Here is an 18,596-nt window from a genome sequence, read left to right on the forward strand (position 1 = left end):
AGAAGCTTTTAAGTTTAGTTAGGTCCCATTTGTTTATTTTTGCTTTTATTTCCTTTGCTTTAGGAGACAGATCCAAAAAATATTGCTACGATTTATGTCAAAGAGTGTTCTGCTGTGTTTTCATATAGGAGTTTTATGGTTTCTGGTCTTACATTTAGGTCTTTAATCCTTTTTGAGTTAATTTTTTTATGTGGTGTCAGAGAATGTTCTAATTTCATTCTTTTACATGTAGCTGTCCAGTTTTCCGAGCACCACTTATTGAAGAGATTGTGTTTTCTCCATCATATTTGGTTGGCTAAAAAGTTAGTTTGGATTTTTCCATAACATCTTACGGAAAAATCCAAATGAACTTTTTGGCCAACCCAATATATTCTTGCCTCCTTTGTCATAGATTAATTGACCATAAGTGTGTAGGTTTATTTCTGGGCTTTCTATTCTGTTCCATTGATCTATGTGTCTATTTTTGTGACAGTACCATACTGTTTTGATTAATGTAGTTTTGTAGTGTAGTCTGAAGTCAGGGAGTGGGATTCCTCCAGCTCTGTTCTTCTTTCTCAAGATTATTTTGGCTATTTGGGGTCTTCGTGTTTCAATACAAAATTTAAAATTGTTTTATTTCTGTGAAAAATACCTTTGGCATTTTAATAAGGATTGCTTTGAATCTGTAGATTGCTTTGTGTAGTATGGACATTTTAACAATATGAATTCTTCCAATCTATGAATATGGTATATCTTTCTATCTGTTTGTGTTGTCTTCAATTTCTTTCATTGGTGTCTTATAATTTTCTAAGTACAGGTCTTTTACCTCCTTAGGTAGGTTTATTCCTAGGTTTTTTATTCCTTTTGATGCAGTGGTAAATGGGAGTGTTTCCTTAGTTTCTGTTTCTGGTAGTTCATTGTTAGTGTATAGAAATGCAACAGGTTTCTATATATTAATTTTGTATCCTGCAACTTTGCTGAATTCATTGATGAGCTCTTGTAGTTTTCTGATGGTGTCTTTAGGATTTTCTGTGTATAGTAGCATATCATCTGCAAACAGTGACAGTTTTACTTCTTCCTTTCCAATTTGGATTCCTTTTATTTCTTTTTTTTTTTTCTCTGACTGCTGTGTCTGGGACTTCTAAAACTATGTTGAATAAAAGTGGTGAGAGTGGACATCCTTGTCTTGTTCCTGATCTTAGAGGAAATGCTCTCAGTGCTTTCAGGAGTCAACTGAGGGATTTTACTCCTTTTAGGGCTAGAGAGGCTTGGGTGTTTTCAGACCCAGGCGGGCGGTGTCAGCCCCCCGAGGTGGTGGGGATGGCGTCGAGGGCCTGGGGGAGAAGCTGGCCTGACGGAGGGGGAGGGTGTGCACTGCGGAGGGAGGGCCTGCGGGGTGTCTTTCTTCTCTGGAAAGGAGGGGACAGGACACGAGCTGAGGGCAGGGAGGCGAAGGCCGGGTGGGTTTGGGTGGTCGTGTGAGTGACCAGAGGAGAGTTGCGAGGTTGACGGGAGTGCTGAGAGCCCCGGGGCTGGGAACGTGGCTTTGGACAGGGGCCTGGGCGCCCTGTGTCATGGCGGCCCCGCAGCACGTGCTGTGGAGAAAGCCCAGGCCATTCCTGCGGGGGAGGGGGTCCCCAGATGGGGGCAGAGGACATGAGTGGGGGGACAGGAGCGTCCCTGGGCTGATGCCTGGCGGGCAGGGTGGAGGGAGCGGAGGCGGGCCGGAGTAGCAGGACGGCTGAGGGGGCTGTTGCGACGGGGGGCTCCAGGGCTCCGGGGCAGCGTGTGGCCGGAGACGAGCAGGCTGGACAGGGGTGACCGCGAGAGTGGCCGCTGAAGTGAGGAGGAGGAGTAGGGACGGAGAAGGCTGGGGGTGGGATGTCCATGTGGGTGGAAGGTGTCGGGGACAGGGGGACGGTGAAGCCGGGTGGGAGGGATGGCGTGGAGGGGGAAGTGGGGACGACCGAGGTACTGCCTGGCGCCTAGAAGGGTGGGTGGGCTTAGGTGGACGTCGGGGCCGAGGAAGAGGAGAAGCGTGCTTCCAGCAAGGGTGTGTTTGGGTGTCAACACGCAGAGAGAGGTGACGGGCGGCTGAGAGCGCAGGAAACGGGTTTGGCGCTCAGGAGAGAGTTCCGGGGTCAGGCCTTGGGGTCACCCACGTGGGGGCTTTGTGTTCAGAGAGGAAGTGGGTCCTCAGGGAGAGGGGACAGGGACAACAGAGCTGACAATGCTGCCCCATGCGCGGAGCGCAGCAGCTGGGCTGCCTCCCTGGAGGGTCCCTTGGGAGCCGCTCACCAGGCCGCGTGGCCCGAGCAGCAGCTGTGCAGACGCCCTCGGGAAGCTGCTGCTGTCGGAGCCTCCGGTTCCCGGTCCCCTGCGGAGAGGTCTTCACAGGAAGGGACCGTTCCCTCCTGAGGCAGCCCCGTGTCTGGCCCAGTCCCACACACAGTGGGCACCTGGTGACACCGATGAACAGGTGAAGGGTCTCCCTGACGTCGGTGGGGGCTGTCAGGTGGCAGGCAGTGGAAAAGGGGCCCTTTCAGGATGAAAGCTTGGCGAGGGCGTTGGTTGTTGGTGGCAGTAAGGGGCCCGGAAGTGGCCCTGATGAGCGGAGTCCACCCGCGCATCCTCCCGGGTGATTCGGCACTGCTGCAGGCCGAGTGGCCGTGGGCTCGGGAGGGCTTCGCAGGGGTCGGGAACGGGCGCTGGAATGGACCGGCGGGGATGAGGCGGCCGGGACATGGGGACCAGCAGCGTGCATCCTGGCGTGGGTCTGCTGGGGGTGTGCTGGGTCCTCCGCGCGTCTGTGTGTCCACAAGGGGTGTCGGGGGAGGTGGTGTGTGGCGGGTGCCGGCGCTGTGGGCACTGCTGGGGTGGTGGTTGTAGGTAGCTGCTGGGACACAGTAGCTTTGGGGATGGGTTTGAGGAGCAGGGGTCTGCTGCAGGGCACGGCCCACCACTGCTCCGCTTCCTCTCTGAGCCCCTCCGCATGGGGAGAGAGAAAGCCCAGAACAGCCGCGTTCAAGTCCACCTCTGACACTGATTAGCTGTGCAGCTGAAGACGAGTTACTTAACTTCTCTGTGCCTCCGTTTCCTCATCTGCAAAATGAGAATAATAATCGTACCTACATCATAGCGACGTTTCACACACACGAGTTAGTAAGTGTAAAGCCCCAGAGCGGCGCGGTGCACGCCGTGGACCGTGCAGCTTCCCCACTGCCGCCGTTCCGGGGCTGTCTTGCCCTTATTCCTGGACTTCCCGCTTCTCCTCCGTGTGCTGGGTGCTTTCTGCCTCCTGGTCCTCAGTTTCTCTCCCTCCCGCTCGTTTCCGTGCCCTGTTGTGGTTGTTCTTTGTTGCTTTGGTCTTTTGACCCCATGCTCAGCTCGGCCTGTTGCCCCGTGAACATCTGTCGCCTTTGCGGCACAGCCATGAGACCCGCAGCGCTGTCCCCACAGATCGCCCGTCTGCATGGGCAGAGGTGGAGGCCGAACTGCGGCTGTGCCAGTCGCCCCCTCCTGGGATGGCTTTCCCGGCCCGTCTGCCGCAGACTCCTGGGCACCCGAGCATAGGGCCGGGGCTGGCACTCGCCCTGCTCCGGAGTGATGGCTGTTCGCCTCCTCTTGCCCCTCCCTCTCTGGGGACGGCGGGCTGCTGGACAGGGCTGGGACCCTCTCTGTAGCTTTTTGGTCTGGGGCGCTGCCTGGCCCAGGTAGGCACTCACTCAGTGCCTGTGAATGGAGAAATTCATCAGGACAGGACTCATTTTGTGCCAGATCTAAACCGGGGAAATGGGTAGGCACCTGGTATTTATTTCTAGATCTCATTGGTTTGAAGAATGAGTGGCTGACGGTGGTAGCGGGGTGTGCAGAGAGGGGAGGCCCTGGTGTTCTAGCTGACTGAGCCATTAGGAGGTGGCCCTTGGAAGAAGCACTTCTTTCCGACCTGGTTACCTTTTCTGCGAAACAAGGATGCTGGCTGATTAGATGATGTCTTCATCCGCTCCGCTGCTGTAACAGAATTCCCTACGCCGAGGGGCTTAAACCACAGGCGTTTATTTCTCCTAGTTCTGGGGCTGGAAGTCCGAAGTCAAGGCGCTGGCAGATCGGAGTCTACTGAGACCCGCTTCCTGGTTCCTCACATGGTGGAGTGCAGAGCGCAGGGGCTCCCGTGTCTCCTCTGGAGCCACAAGGACACTAGTCCCATCATGGGGGCTCCACCCTCATGACCTCATCCAACCTGATCGCTGCCAAAGGCCCCGCCTCCAGATCATCCCACTGGGTTAGCATCTCCACGTATGAATCTGGGGACACAAACATTCAGCCCGTAGCAGACGGTCTCAAGTTGGGGTGTTGCAAATGCTGTCACCCATGTGCGGATCACCTGGGCCGTGCGCGGTGGGTCGGGGCTGGCCTCTGCCCAGAGCTCGGAAGCCGGGGCCTTGGAATGCGGGAGCGAGAGCGGGAGCCTGGGTGGCAGACGCGCCCGGTGAGGTTGGAAACTAGTGCCCTGTGGTTTCTTCTGAATTCCACTGTCTGCTCCACCAGTTTTACTATTAATTGGTACAGTTTAAGGAAAAATTAACCTGTAGGTTGGATTACAAAATGTGATTATTAGGTATCAGATATTATTAGTATGAATTAGAAACTATTTTTAATCGATAGAAGAATATGACAGTGAGTCTAATAGAAATGTTTGGGTAAACCACCTACAAGACTGTCATTGAAAATTGTGTCACACAGTGTTGTGACTCCATGGTGGTCGGATGAATCATGGAGTAATTCTGCATATAAAACTGAGAAATTATTTTTTTCATACAGGCAGCATCTGTTACTGTTTGGAAGAGAAGGCCGGGGGTTTTCTGTTCCTGGAGGAACCGGGAGGGCCTCGCTAACCCTGTCCCAGTGAGTTCATGGTGACAGCCTACATTGCCGGGAGCCAGACGCTGTTGTGAGCATTTTTCAGGTGGGATGTGTCATGCGTGCACTGCATCCCCTCTCCCCACCAGTAGGGTGATTCCCCTTTTGCGAGTTTTCCAGTAGCTGCTGAAACAAGTGACCACAAACTCAGTGGCTTGAAACAACTCAGATTTACGCCCTTATAGTCTGGGGCCAGAAGTCCAGAATCAGTGTCGCGGGCGGAGGCCGGGTGCGGGCAGGGCTGGTTCCTCCTGGGGGCCCCTGGGGAGGCCCCTTCCCTCGCCTTCCAGGCCCGTCGCTCTGCTCTCTGACTCCCCCCTCCTGCCCCCCTCCCACCTCCCTCTTCCAGGACCCTGTGATCACGGCCCCCCCGCCACCCCTGGCGAATCCAGGGTGACCTCCCATCTCGGGACCCTTCACTCAATCACATCTGTAAGGTCCCCTCGGCCACGTGAGGTGACAGGTTCCAGGGATCAGGATGTGGCGTCTCTGGGGTGTTGTGTAGCCCACACCCCTTTAGAAGATCCAGTGAGAAGACCCTGAAGCACAGTTCATGGCAGACTTTAATATACACATTTTTAATGATGAATATTAAATAGTTAAATTCCAGTCCTAATATTTAAATGATTAATTTAACATCACTTAGATATTGAATAACATGGTAGTTTATAAATAAATTGCTTTTTTCACTCTTATTGTCATAAAATAATTCTACTCAAGCATGCGTCCTGCGTGTCAGTGTTTTGTCACTTGCAGCTGCTCCTGGAGTCATCGAATAATATACTTTCCATTTTGTCCAGTCTTTCACTTTTTGGTGTGTATACATCAGTTACTCTGAGTTACGCTTCTGTTACTGGAAACTTTATCCCAAGACGTGAGAATTTCTCCTGACAACTTTAAAACAATTATTTAAAAAACATATACTCTTTAAAAAACATGTTCTATTATGTTTTGGATCTTCACAATACAATCAATCACTCACTGTATTGCTTTTCAAAGTGATCTCTAAAGGGTTTTGTGGGGAGAGGAGTCCTCCCAGCGGGCCTGGCTGCCGCCCTCTGTGAGGCCTGTGTGCGGGGCTGGCCCTGGGCTGGCGTCCGGGAGCTGGGGTGTCGGGATGGGGGGCTCCTTGGGCCTCCCCTGTTGTGTCTGTGCTGACACCCTTCCCCCCTCCCCGGGGCTGGAGTTCGGTGTGTGCTCGGCAGAGGGGCCTGCGGAGCCTGCGGGCCCACAATGAGAGCCCTGGTTCTGAGTCTCTGACGAGCTTCCCTGGGGACAGCATGTCACTGGGGGGGTGGAGTGCAGCCCACGTGACTCCATGGGACGGGGTTCTGGAAGCTAGCGCCTATTTTCTCTGGACCTCGCCCCCGGGCCCTCTCCCTTCGGTGGTTGTGCTTCACAGTCCTTCACTGTGATGGTTCAGAGCCCCGAGTATACCTGAGCCCTGCGTGTCCTCCTGCTGGAAACCCAGGGGTGGTCTTGAGGATCCTGACATGCGTTTGTTTTCAATGACAACCAATACTTTCCATTGTGAAGTCATCCCCCTGGAACAGTTAAGTTTAAATTCCTTTGCTCTTTTTGGTTGTTTCCTCTGTGCTGTCAGGCAGCCTCTATAGTATCAGGTTGGCCAAAAAGTTCCTTTGGGTTTTTCTGTAACATCTTATGGGAAAACCCAAACGAACTTTTTTGGCCAACCCAATATTTCAGACTAATGTGTTTTCTCCACACGGTGCTTTGTTTAAAATAAGTTACTTGAGCGAGGGTGGTGGATATGAGGGAAAACAAGCTGACAACACTCCCTGGGGGAGAACTTCGCGTGGAGGGAGCTTGTGATCAAAGACGAGGCTGGACTAGGGGTCGTGCAGCTGCCTTTCCACCCTCGGCTCCGCCCCTGGCTCAGTGCATGGCAGGGAGCTCCGGGGAGCTGGGCACTGGTCCTTGGACCACAGCCTTGAGTGATTAGGGTCCAAGGGCTCTCCTCTTTCCATCCAGACAGGGAGGAAGCAGATTTCTGCGGGAGTCCTGTGTGCCTCAAACCCGGGTGGGATTAGCCTTGGCGAGATCGGAGTTGGGGAGGATACCAGCCCTGGGAAATGCCTTCTGCTTTGCAAGATTTCTTAGGCTGACTTTAAGATTTGCTGCACAGAGATAGTGTATCTCCTTCACGCTGACATTTGTGTGGCAATGAGAGACTCTTCCTGTGACGGTTTTGTTGTGAATTATCTTTTTATGTTTGGGTAGTAGCAGTAAGCAGTATAAATATGAGATCTTTAACAACGAGCTCTTTATTCTTCTTCCTTAGGGCATTATTTCAAGGAGAACTACGGTAGCTTCCAGCATTCCCTGAACCATGGATCCGCTGGCATAGTGAGCTATGCTCCTGGTCTCGGAAGCACTTTGAGATGTACAGAGCAGGGGACCTGGGGGAGCGGCCGCTGCTCGGGACAGCGCCCCCCCGGATGCGGAGCGTGGAGGTGGCCAGAGGAAGGGCGGGGTACGGATTCGCGCTTTCCGGGCAGGCGCCCTGTGTGCTCAGCTGTGTCATGAGAGGCAGCCCTGCGGATTTTGTGGGCCTCCGTGCTGGCGACCAGATACTTGCTGTCAACGAGATCAACGTGAAGAAAGCGTCCCATGAAGACGTGGTGAAGTTAATCGGGAAATGTTCTGGTGTCCTGCACATGGTGATTGGTGAAGGCATCGGCCACCTGGAGTCCTGCTCTAGTGACGAAGAGGTTGGATTTTATGAAGGAAAAGGCTGGCTGAAGCCCAAACTCGACTCTAAGGCATTAGGTATAAACAGAGCAGAGAGAGTCGTTGAGGAAATGCAGTCTGGAGGGATTTTCAACATGATCTTTGAAAACCCTGGTCTTCGAGCAAGCAGTTCAGAGCCCTTGAAGTTGAAACAAAGATCCCTTTCAGAATCAGCCACTGGGCGATTTGACCTTGGCCATGAAAGTGTAAATAATCCAAATACCAGCCTGCTTTCCAAGGAGGAGATACCTAGAGTCGTGAACGATGATTCTGTTTTCAGCATTGGGCTGGAGACTCATGAAGACTTTGGGGTGGACGCAAGCATTTTGAACGTGGCCATGGTTGTGGGCTACTTGGGCTCCATCGAGCTGCCGTCCACCAGCTGCAGCCTGGAATCGGACAGCGTGCAGGCCATCCGGGGCTGTCTGCGGCGCCTGCGGGCCGAACAGAAGATCCACTCGCTGGTGACCATGCAGATCATGCACGACTGCGTGCAGCTGTGCACGGACAAGGCTGCCGTCCTGGCGCGATACCCGGCCGAGAGGCTGGCATTCAGCGCCGTGTGCCCAGACGACAGGAGGTTTTTCGGGCTGGTGACCATGCAGGCGGCCGATGATGGGAGCCTGGCGCAAGAGGAGGAGGGCGCTTTGCGGACGTCCTGCCACGTGTTCATGGTGGACCCGGACCTGTTCAGTCACAAGATCCACCAGGGCATCGCCCGGCGCTTCGGGTTTGAGTGCACGGCCGACCCTGACACCAATGGCTGCCTGGAGTTCCCTGCGTCCTCGCTCCCGGTCCTGCAGTTCATCTCCGTGCTGTACCGCGACATGGGCGAGCTGATTGAGGGCGTGCGGGCCCGGGCCTTTGCGGACGGGGACGCAGATGCTCACCAGAACACCAGCACCAGCAGCAACAGCGACAGCGGCATCGGGAACTTCACCCACGAGGACAGAAGCAGCCGAGTGCTCGTGCTGGACCTGGGCGCCAGCTCGAGCAGGCACGGCCCCAGCGGCAGCGCCTGGGAGGGTGTGGTCGGGAGGGGCTCCCAGCCCTGGGGGGGCCCCTGGAACGGGGCCTTCGGCCACGACCCCGAGGGAGCCCCGTTTGAGGCCGCTCCGCAGGCCGACAGGTGCCGGGACCTCGGTAAGCACCTGGGGCCCACTCCTCACGCGGAAGGCCCCCCGGCCTCCTTGCGGTGCTTGGTCCCTCCTTCCAAGAGGGGCGCTGCAGGCCCCGGTGGTGGCTTTGGCCAGCGGTGGCTCCCGGTCCACGTCCTGCAGGAGTGGCAGTGTGGGCACACCAGCGACCAGGAGTCTTACACGGACTCCACCGACGGCTGGTCCAGCATCAACTGTGGCACGCTGCCCCCTCCCATGAGCAAGATTCCCGCTGACCGCTACCGGGTGGAGGGCAGCCCCGCGCAGCCCCCGCCCAGCACCCAGAAAAGGGACTGGGCCAGGAAGGCTCTCGGGATGCAGAACATTTTCGGCCCCCATCGAAATGTTAGAAAGACTAAGGAAGACAAAAAGGTAAGCCTGTTTGGGGAGGGTCAGGAAAGGTGAGCGTGGTTTCATAACTCGGTCAGTTACTGACGGCGACGGCACCTTCATTGCCCAGCTCCGCCTTCCTCTGGCTGCCCCGGTGGCCTATGGCCTATGTCGGCTTCAGGGCATGTCTGCCTGGATTTGCCCTGGCTCTGGGCGGGGCGGGGCGGGACGTCAGGTGGGACAGGCAGTGGTGGAAGAGATGGTGACCTCCTGGCCAGGGTGAGGCCCTCCTCCCTGCTTCCCACCCTTTCCTGCTGCCGTGGGTGCCGGAGGGACCTGTCCCGGCAGCCCCTTTGAAGCCCACTTCGTCTCTGGCCCCAGTGGCTGAGGCCTCACGCCCTTTTGAAGCAAGAAAATTCTGGAAGCACAGAGACTGGTCGCTTCAGGACGGGGAGCTTCACCTTGGTGTTTCCTTCATTGAGAAAGTCCTGCTGTGAGAGAAAAACGCCAGCTGAAGTCGGCAGTGGCTCGTGGCTTGAGCATCAGACAGCTGGGGGCGGGGCCGGGAGCTTGGTTCGGAGTGGGGGGAGGGGCTCAGCACAGCAGGAGGGCTGGCCCTGCAGGCTGGGCGGTGCTGCATCTGTGCTGGCCGGGTGGGCTGAGACGCAGCCGTGGCTGAGAGGAGGGCTGCCTCTCAGCTTGGCTGGCTTGGAAGGAGCCGTCTTCTGAGGACCTTTGTGATTTAAAACACCTTTTCTGGGTTTGTTCACATTTTTGTTCCCAGCAGCTGAAAATCCCACACGAAAACCCTCCAAAGACTGGAGGAGGCTGTGGCCTGGGCTGTGGAGTTTGTTGAACGTTCCGTTCAGGATCCGTCCCCTTCCCAAGTCTTATTACTTTTCATCGTAGAACACATCAGAGAAAACTTAAAGACGAAGGAAAAGACAGGCCTCCCATAGTTTTAGCTCCCCTAAACGACCATGTGACACTGTGATGTATCTAAGCATAGATTGGTGCTTTTGTAAACACAGTTGTAGTCACGCAAGTTTTGACTGAATTCCTAAGTGGCCGGGCCAGCAGGACTTCTGCCCTTGTGCGCACCTTCCCTCCCGTTCCCTCGGTGGAACTGCATGGGCTGGGGTCTCCTTCCACCTGTGGGGTGGGCAGTGTGGGTGGCGTGGGCGGCAGCTTCGGCCTGGGCTTCCCTGTTGGTTGGGGGAGGGCTTGGGGAGGGAAGGCCCTGGAAGGTGGCTAAAATGTTATCAGAAATTGGGGAATTCACCACCTCTTTTAATACATATCCCACAAATGGGTTTTCTCCATTGCCACTGCGCATGTGAATTGTTACACTGGCAGGAATAAATGGTGTTTGTCTGGCGTACTGCGGAGCACCCTCATGCCCGTTCACTTGGTGGCAAGTCTCAGACTCCCCACAGGGCCTCTGACCTCAGGAGACCCAGAGACAGGGTGCCGTGCTACCCGCTCTCCAGGTGAGGTGACCGGTCCTCGAGGGCTAAGTGACTTGTCTAAGGCTCAGCAGTCAGGACAAAGCAGGTTCATGAGTCAAACCTTGGGCTTAGTCGTCTCTTTTATTTTAAAGACTTTATTTTTAAGAGCAGTTTTAGGTTTATAATGAAATTGAGAGGAAGGCACAGAGAGTTCTCTCTACCCTCAAAGGCGCGCAGCCTTGCCACCATCAGCATCCCTCACCGGAGGGTACCTTTGTCACAGTCAGTAACCCCGGAGTCCATAGTTTATATTAGGGTCGCTTTCGGTGGTGCGCATTCTGTGGGCTTGAACAGATTATAGTGACGTGTATTCACCATTGTAGAATCAGACAGGGTGGTTTCACTGCCCTAAAAGTCCTCTGTGCTCTGCCTGTTCAGCCCTCCCCTGCCCTCCCCCAGCAACCACTGATATTTTTCCCTGTCTCCGTAGTTGTGCCTTTTCCAGCTGTCGTATAGTTGGAATCATACAGTCTGTAGCCTTTTCAGATTGGCTTCTTTCACTTAGTGATGTGCATTGAAGTTTCCTCCATGTCTTTTCATGGCTTGATAGCTCATTTCTCTTTAGCACTGAGTACTATTCCGTTATCTGGAGGTACCACAGTTTATGTATCCATTCACCTTCTGAAGGACACCTTGGTGGCTTCCAAGTTCCGGCAACTATGAGTAAAACTGTTATAAACATCTGTGTGCATGCAGGTTTTGGTGTGGACATAAGTTTTCAACTCCTGAGTAAGTACCAAGGAGTGGGATTGCTGGCTCGTGTGGTGAGAGAATGTTTAGCTTTGTAAGAAACTGTCTTCCAAAGTGGCTGCACCGTTTTGCATTCCCACCAGCAATGATGAAAGTTTCTGTTGCTTCACATTTTGGCCGCAGTTTGGTGCTGTCAGTGTTCAGCGTTTTTGCCATCCTGACACGTAGGTAGTGGCATCTCACTGTTGTTTCACTTTCATCTCCCCTGATGACATGTGAGGTTGAGCATCTTTTCATATGCTTACTTGTCATCTGTATATTTTCTTTGTTGAGGTGTCTGTTAAGATCTTTGACCTATTTTTATCGGATTGTTTGTTTTCTTACTGTTGAGTTTTTTTTTTTTTTAAGAAATAGGCCTTTAGTTCCTTTTTTTAAAATATAAATTTATTTATTTATTTGTTTTTATTTTTGGCTGCGTTGGGTCTTCGTTGCTGTGCGCAGGCTTTCTCTAGTTGCAGCGAGCGGGGGCTACTCTTTGTTGTGGTGCGCAGGCTTCTCATTGCGGTGGCTCTCTTATTGCAGAGCACGGGCTCTAGGTGTGTGGGCTTCAGTAGTTGTGGCACACGGGCTCAGTAGTTGTGGCTTGTGGGTTCTAGAGTGCAGGCTCAGTAGTTGTGACACACGGGCTTGGTTGCTCCACAGCATGTGGGATCTTCTTGGGCCAGGGATTGAACCTGTGTCCCCTGCATTGGCAGGCGGATTCTTAACCACTGCGCCACCTAAGTTCTTTGTTTATTTTGAGTAACAGTCCTTCATCAGATGTGTCTTTTGCAAATGTTTTCTCCCATTCTGTGGCTTGTCTTTTCATTCTCTTGATATTGTTTTTCATAGAGTAGAAGTTTTAAATTTTAATGAAGTCCAGCTTATCAATTCTTTCCTTGGTGGATCGTGCCTTTGGTGTTGTACCAAAAAGGCATCACTAAACCCATGGTCATCTGGGTTTCCTCCTGTGCTATCTTCTAGGAGTTTTATGGTTTTTTATTTTACATCCAGGTCTGTGATCCATTTTGAGTTAATTTCTGAAGGGTGTAAGGTCTGTATCTAGATTCACTTTTTTTTGCATGCGGCTATCTCTTGTTCCAGCACTGTTTGTAGAAAAGACAATCACTGCTCCCTTGTATTGTTTTTGCGCCTTTGTCAGAGAGCAATGGACTATACTTAGGAGGGTCTTGGGCTTCTTTTTAATGTTCTTTAACCTTCAACAAAAATGTAGTGAAAACGAAGGTATTGGCTGTTATTGCTTATACTGTAACAAAAGAATGAAGTACTTGACATGGGATTGATGTTTCCAGTGCTGGAAAATAGCAGTGTAGCATTCACTGTTTGCAGTGTGCTTTATTTCCTTATTTGCCCTCTGAGCTCATTATCTTACTGACGAGGAGAGCAGGGTTTATACACATTGAGCGACTTGCCCACAGTCAGGTGGCGTTCCTTTTGTGATGTGATGGGACACATGATTTATCTAAAAATAAGTAGTAATAAATTGTATTGTATTGCATTCCAGCTCTAATCTCTGGAAGTGTATCCATTGCTCTTTGCTAACTGGGTTCCCCTGCATTATTAGTGCAGTCTAATCCCACAGCCCCTGCTGGAGCGGCAGAAGCTTCCAGGGTCCTAAGGTGGGCCTCCTGGTGTCCCTCCTGGCCTGGTTCGAGCAGGCTGGCGGCTTGTCAGGATGAGCAGAGGACAGGCCAGGAAGGGATGGAGGAAGGAAGTGCTGGAAATGGGAAGAGGAAGAGGGGTTAGGAGCAGGAGGGGGAGGGGCCAGAGGTCGTGGAAGGTCGAGCAGTTGGTGTCCAGAGTTACTGTCAGTTCCTCTCTGTGGTGACAGTGGCTTCAGTGTCCTACTCTGTGCAAAATCAGGCTGTGTCCGTCAGGATCTGGCCAGGAGACAGAAAACACACCAGCGATTTGAACAGGGAGACGTTAGCATGAAGAATTGGTAGCCAGACCAGAGGTGGCCCACTGCCAAGCGGGCACTAACGGAACCCAGGGAGGAAGCAGCAGAGGGGCAAGGGCGGCAACTAGGCGGAGACTTAGCACCAAGGCGAGGAGGCCACGGGGCTGCAGCCAGGGCTGCCCAGGGACAGGCTGCCGGAGGACGATGGCCCTGAAGAGGAGGCGGGCACAGTCTGCTCCCGCCGCCTGGAAAACAGCCCGGCGGGAACCAGCGCAGTCCCCGCTGACAGAGCCGGCCATCGAGCCCACGCCGGCAGAGCACCGTCTGCGAGGCCCAGCTCCAGTGTCCAACGCTGGCAAAGAGGTGTGGGCTGGGCGCTAAGAGGCGAAAGACTCGGCCGCCTGGCTCAGCCCAGCATCTGGCGCCCTCTGCACACTCCATCTGATCTTAGCGCAACCCATAAACAGCAGGGAGCCCCGTGCAGCTATCCTGGGAGCGGAGATGCGCTCTCCCTTCTTGCTGTTTGTTGTTGTTTGTTTAGGGGCTTTTCTGAGCACATTCTGTCCAGTGCATTCTTTGTTGTATGTGACCACGAGGCCTCGGCTTGGTTCGCTTAGAGGTCAGCTAGTGACGGGGCAGAGATTTCCTTAGATGCCTGGAGCCGGTCAGTCTCGGTCTTTGCCGAGGGGCCTGTGTGTGTGGAGCCTTCAGGGCTCATCCAGGCAGCTGATGGCCGCGCTTGGGCCTCCACTCCTGCCGGTGCAGCCGCAGCCCTGCTCATGGGCACAGCCCTCCATGGCCTTGTGGATTCTGGGGAAACCTTGGAGCTTTTCACACCCCTAGTGGACTTCTAACCCCCTCCAGCTTCTCCTTTTAAGCCAGCCTTGGCTGCCTGTGCCCCTGAGGGGTGTTGCTTGCAACCAGTGAGGGGCAAGCACACCTGATCCCGGGCCTGGGGAACGGCCACTGATGCCCTCCCCATAGCGCCCTCTCTCTCTCTCTCTCTCTCTTTCTCTCTGTCTCTCTGTCTCTCTCTCGTAGCCCTAGGATGGTCTTTAGTGGTCTCTGTGTTTATGATTGCTTCCATGTTATACTTGACAACTCTTTGTATTAAATGTTCCCCTTGAAACTCTGGCACGCAGCCTTTCTATTCTGTATGCACAAAGAAAGCCAACTCTTAGAGGGACTATACCACTGCATTCAGTCACCAGTTGGTCTCTAAGTCCTATTAGTTCTCTGTCCAGACAGTCATCTTTTCAGGATGCTCCTTTACCAGGGCTTTGTCACTGTCTTCTTGGTCTTTTATACCCTAGCTCAGTCCAGATCTCAGCTTTCTGGGACCCCTTGGCTTTCTGGGACCCCTTACTCTTGTGGAAGCCTGGAAGGAAACCGGCCAAAGAGAAGAGGCCCACTTTTCCTACGCTTGCTTGTTCAGGTGGACACCTCTCTGCCTCTCAGGCTCTTTCATTACACTGGTCAAGTGGGAGGTTTGCAGAGGGAATGCTCGGCATTTTGACCTCCTCCCAGTCACATCCAGGGCTCTGACTCCTAGTGCGCTGACTCAGGTGATGCTCCTGAACTGTTTCCTCGTGGGGAGCCGTGAGATATTGGGCTGGGGGCTGGGAGGGCATCACTCGTAGACTTAGCCGAGTGTATGACATTGTTGACGAGAGTTACATAATGTTTATAAATGGATGCTTTTCCATTTTATTAAGAGTTTGTTAAGAGTTTGGGTGGGGCTGCCCAGGGCTGGTGTGGAGCCTCCTTGTTCATGAGGAGCCAGGTTCCTGCTGTTGTTTGTTGCCATAGTCCACCCGGCTGTGCCTCCACTTGAAGGTGCAGACAGAGATGGCTTCCGTCTACATTCCAACCTGCAGGAGGGGGGAGCCTGCAGGAGGGAGGAGCCTGCAGGAGGGGGGAGCCTGCAGGAGGAGGAGGGAGCCTGCAGGAGGGGGGCCTGCAGGAGGGGGAGGAGCCTGCAAGAGGTGGGAGCCTGCAGGAGGAGGGGGAGTCTGCAGGAGGGGGGGAGGGAGCGGTGGAGTCCCAGCAGAAGCTGCAGGAGCTCTTTTGCTGCTCCTCATTGTCCAGGCCTCCTCACGTGACCGCACCCTGCTGCAAGGGGGGCTGGGAAGTGTGGCTGCATAGGCAGGTGTGCAGCCCAGATGTCCATCACTGGTCCGAGGGGACTGTGGCTCTGGGCTCTGCCATGGGGGGGTGGGGCGGGTTATTACCCACGTGGACAGCCCCCCAAGGCGCCCGAAGTGAAAAAGCAGGTCACGTGCATATTTAATATGATCCTGCTTTTGTGTAACGTATTTCAATACCCTCCAAATAAACCTATGACATTTTAAAGCATACATATGTTTATATGTAAGTATATAGAAAAAATTAAAAGGAAACACTCCAAACAGATAGTAGTAGTTACCTCAGGTTAGTAAGTGAAAACTGGGAAGGGTCCAGGACACTATTATTTTATTTTGTATTGTTTTGATTGTTTTATTATGGGAATCTGAACATATTTTACTTACTAAAAATAATGCCTTAGGAGAAAAAAATGAAAACTACTTTCTTAATTCTTTTAATGAGATCAAAGTGAGGACTGGTACTGGAAGCTGTAGTGGTATTTTTATGGCATTGCTAATGACAGGCTCATCAGCTATCCAGCCAGGAGAGTATTGGATTCAACAGACAGATCTTGTGCAGTTTTTCTAGTACAATGAGAGGAAGTTTTAAAATAGATTCTAAAAAATTCTGGAGAATACTAAAAAGGCCAGGTTAGGGCCCCATGATATAATTCCCTCTAAAAACAGCAGCTTTGATCTTCACGCCTTGTAAACAATGCCCTTGGGCAACATTGCATCACTCTCTGCCCAAGCAAGAGGAAAGGAAGCGAACAATGGAGAGAGTCAGCTGGTCTGGGGAGATAACACAACTGGGCAGAGGGGCCGGGGCCGGGGGTGGGCTGGGAAGGGCACTCTGGGCTCCTTAGCTCCCTACGGGCTCGCTCTCCACAAGGCCTTCCTTCTGACCACGTGCACTGAGCGCTCTCTGGGGGGCTCGGTGCTGCATGTGGACCTTGAGACCCAGGCCGGTGGAGGTGCTAGGGGGAGCAGGGGAGAAGCGCTTGGGCCCTCCTGGAATAGGCACGGCAGGGCTTCCCAGAGCTGAATGCAGTCTGTAGGATGGAGAGTGGGGAACACTGAGGTGAAGGAAACGGGAGCAAAGGAGCAGAGACACAAAGCAATACCACCCCTTACTGTTCTTTGGTTTTGTATAGTTTCCAGGAAAAGTGAGAATATTCAGAGCTAAGTGGCCACTGCCAGAAACAAGTGTTTGAAGTGCTTGAATCCCTTATTGATTAGTTTTGCTGTTTCTTCAGCTTTATAAAAATGGCTTTATAACACAGTCTCATGCAACCTGTTTTGAAATCACTGAATATCATTTCAAAGATTTATCCATGATACCATCTGCAGCTGCAGTTCATCATTCTAACTATGTAACATTCCATCGTGTGAGTATACCACCACCACACACACGCACGTGTGCGCGCGCACACACACACACAGAGCCATTAACAAAATGACTGATGATGCGTTGGTGAACATTCTCGCACACGTCTCCAGGCATGTATATGAAGGCATTTCTCAGGGTCTATCCAAAGAATGGAATGGCTGGTTTGTATCAGGGCCAGGTGTTAAGCTTTTGGTCTCTGTATCCGTTTGTATTGACAGTAGACAGGTCTCTGGAGCAGACACAGCTTTAATTACTGATGTACAATACGACAGTGGTTCCCTCGTGCCCAGTCCTTGCCCTGGACTGGAGCAACGAGAACCACATCGGGTATCACCCCTCAACTCCCAAAACAGGGATCCAGGAGATTATACACGTGCTGCCCCCTTCCCCTCCTTAAGGGGGAGAGACACCGTTACTCTAAGCAAATCCTCTTTGTGGACACAGGGGAGAAATCCTGGGCCTCTGCTCTCACCCTTTGCAGTGCAGGTGGGTGTCTTCAGGAGGGACATAGATCAGCCTCTCTGGGAGGTGTTCCAGGCCTCAGTCCTTTGAAATGTCAGTCTCACCTGGAGTTCTCACCATCTGTTTGGTCATAATTTAACTGCTGAGTCCCAGGACGTGGAAACTTTTAGTACAGGTCCCAAGTCTCAGTAAAATTTGCTCAGAATGCTGTAACCGTGCAGAAACATGCGGTTTTCCTGGCAGTCCCGTACCAGCTACTGTAAGAACTCAGATCGCTCCACATCCTTGCTGAAGCTTGCCTTCGCCAGACTCCTCCAGTTTTTGCCAATCTATTAGTTGTAAACTGGTATCTTGTTGTGGCTTTAGTTTGCATTCCCTCGAGCACAAAGATTTGATTTCCTCTTTGTGAGGCACCTACTGAAAACTGCCCATTTTTCTGTTGGGTTGTCTTTCTCTCTAATTGGTAGGAGTTACAGATTTTGGCTATTAACCTTTGCCGATTACAAGCGTTCCACAAATGCCCTCTCCATGTTCCGTGTGCTGTGGCATTTTGATGAACAAAAGTTCTTGACTTTAATGTCGTCCAGCTTGTCAGCCTTTATCTTGCACTTTTGACATAACACATTCACTACTACCCTGAGGACAGAAAGATTTTCTCCTTTTTTTCCCCTAAAATTTTTTGGAGTTGATTTTTGTGAATGAAATAATGTGGGTGGCAAGTTCATTGCTTCCTCTATGTGGACGACCAGTTGTTGGAGCACTAAATTCAGGCTCTCACGAGGCCCAGTGGTGCCCTCTGCCGTGTGCTGTGTGTTCACATACATGGGTCTCAGTTCTCTGTCCTCTACTGTCAATACCCCAACTGCACTTTACCTTCAAAATTGTACCTTTGTAGTAAGTCTTCGTATCTGATAGGCCGAATCACCTTTTCTGATCTTGGCTTTTCTTGAGCCTTGCTCTTTTTTTTTTTTTTTTTTTTTTTTTTGAGCCTTGCTCTTTCATATAGATTTTACAATCAGCTAATAAATTCTCCAAAAAAAAAAAATGCTATTGACTTTTTTTTTTTTTTTTGCCGTTTGCGGGCCTCTCACTGTTGTGGCCTCTCCCGTTGTGGAGCACAGTCTCTGGATGCGCAGGCTCAGCGGCCATGGCTCACGGGCCTAGCCGCTCCACGGCATGTGGGATCTTCCCGGACCGGGGCACGAACCCGTGTCCCCTGCATTGGCAGGCAGACTCTCAACCACTGCGCCACCAGGGAAGCCCTGTTGACTTTTTTATTGGGAGAACTGACATACGTAGGATATTGAGTCTTCCTATCCATGAAAA

General features: G+C 52.5%; 1 protein-coding gene across 4 annotated transcripts in view; it reads left to right on the forward strand.

Moving 5' to 3' along the window:
- RGS12 (regulator of G protein signaling 12) overlaps positions 1-18,596 on the forward strand; it is a gene marked incomplete at its 5' end in the record, with an annotated part of 118,333 nt that overhangs the window by 20,467 nt on the left and 79,270 nt on the right. For 3 of the 4 annotated variants that reach the window (XM_082611288.1, XM_082611291.1, XM_082611289.1), the window contains 2 exons: positions 4,801-4,945; positions 7,202-9,179. In XM_082611288.1, the coding sequence (XP_082467414.1) occupies positions 7,302-9,179 (1,878 nt within the window). The remainder of the gene's footprint in view (positions 1-4,800; positions 4,946-7,201; positions 9,180-18,596) is intronic. The other variant, XM_082611290.1, reaches the window with a different exon arrangement.

Source organism: Mesoplodon mirus (assembly GCF_964341445.2).
Source record: "Mesoplodon mirus genome assembly, chromosome: 2".
Classification (NCBI taxonomy): domain Eukaryota; kingdom Metazoa; phylum Chordata; class Mammalia; order Artiodactyla; family Ziphiidae; genus Mesoplodon; species Mesoplodon mirus.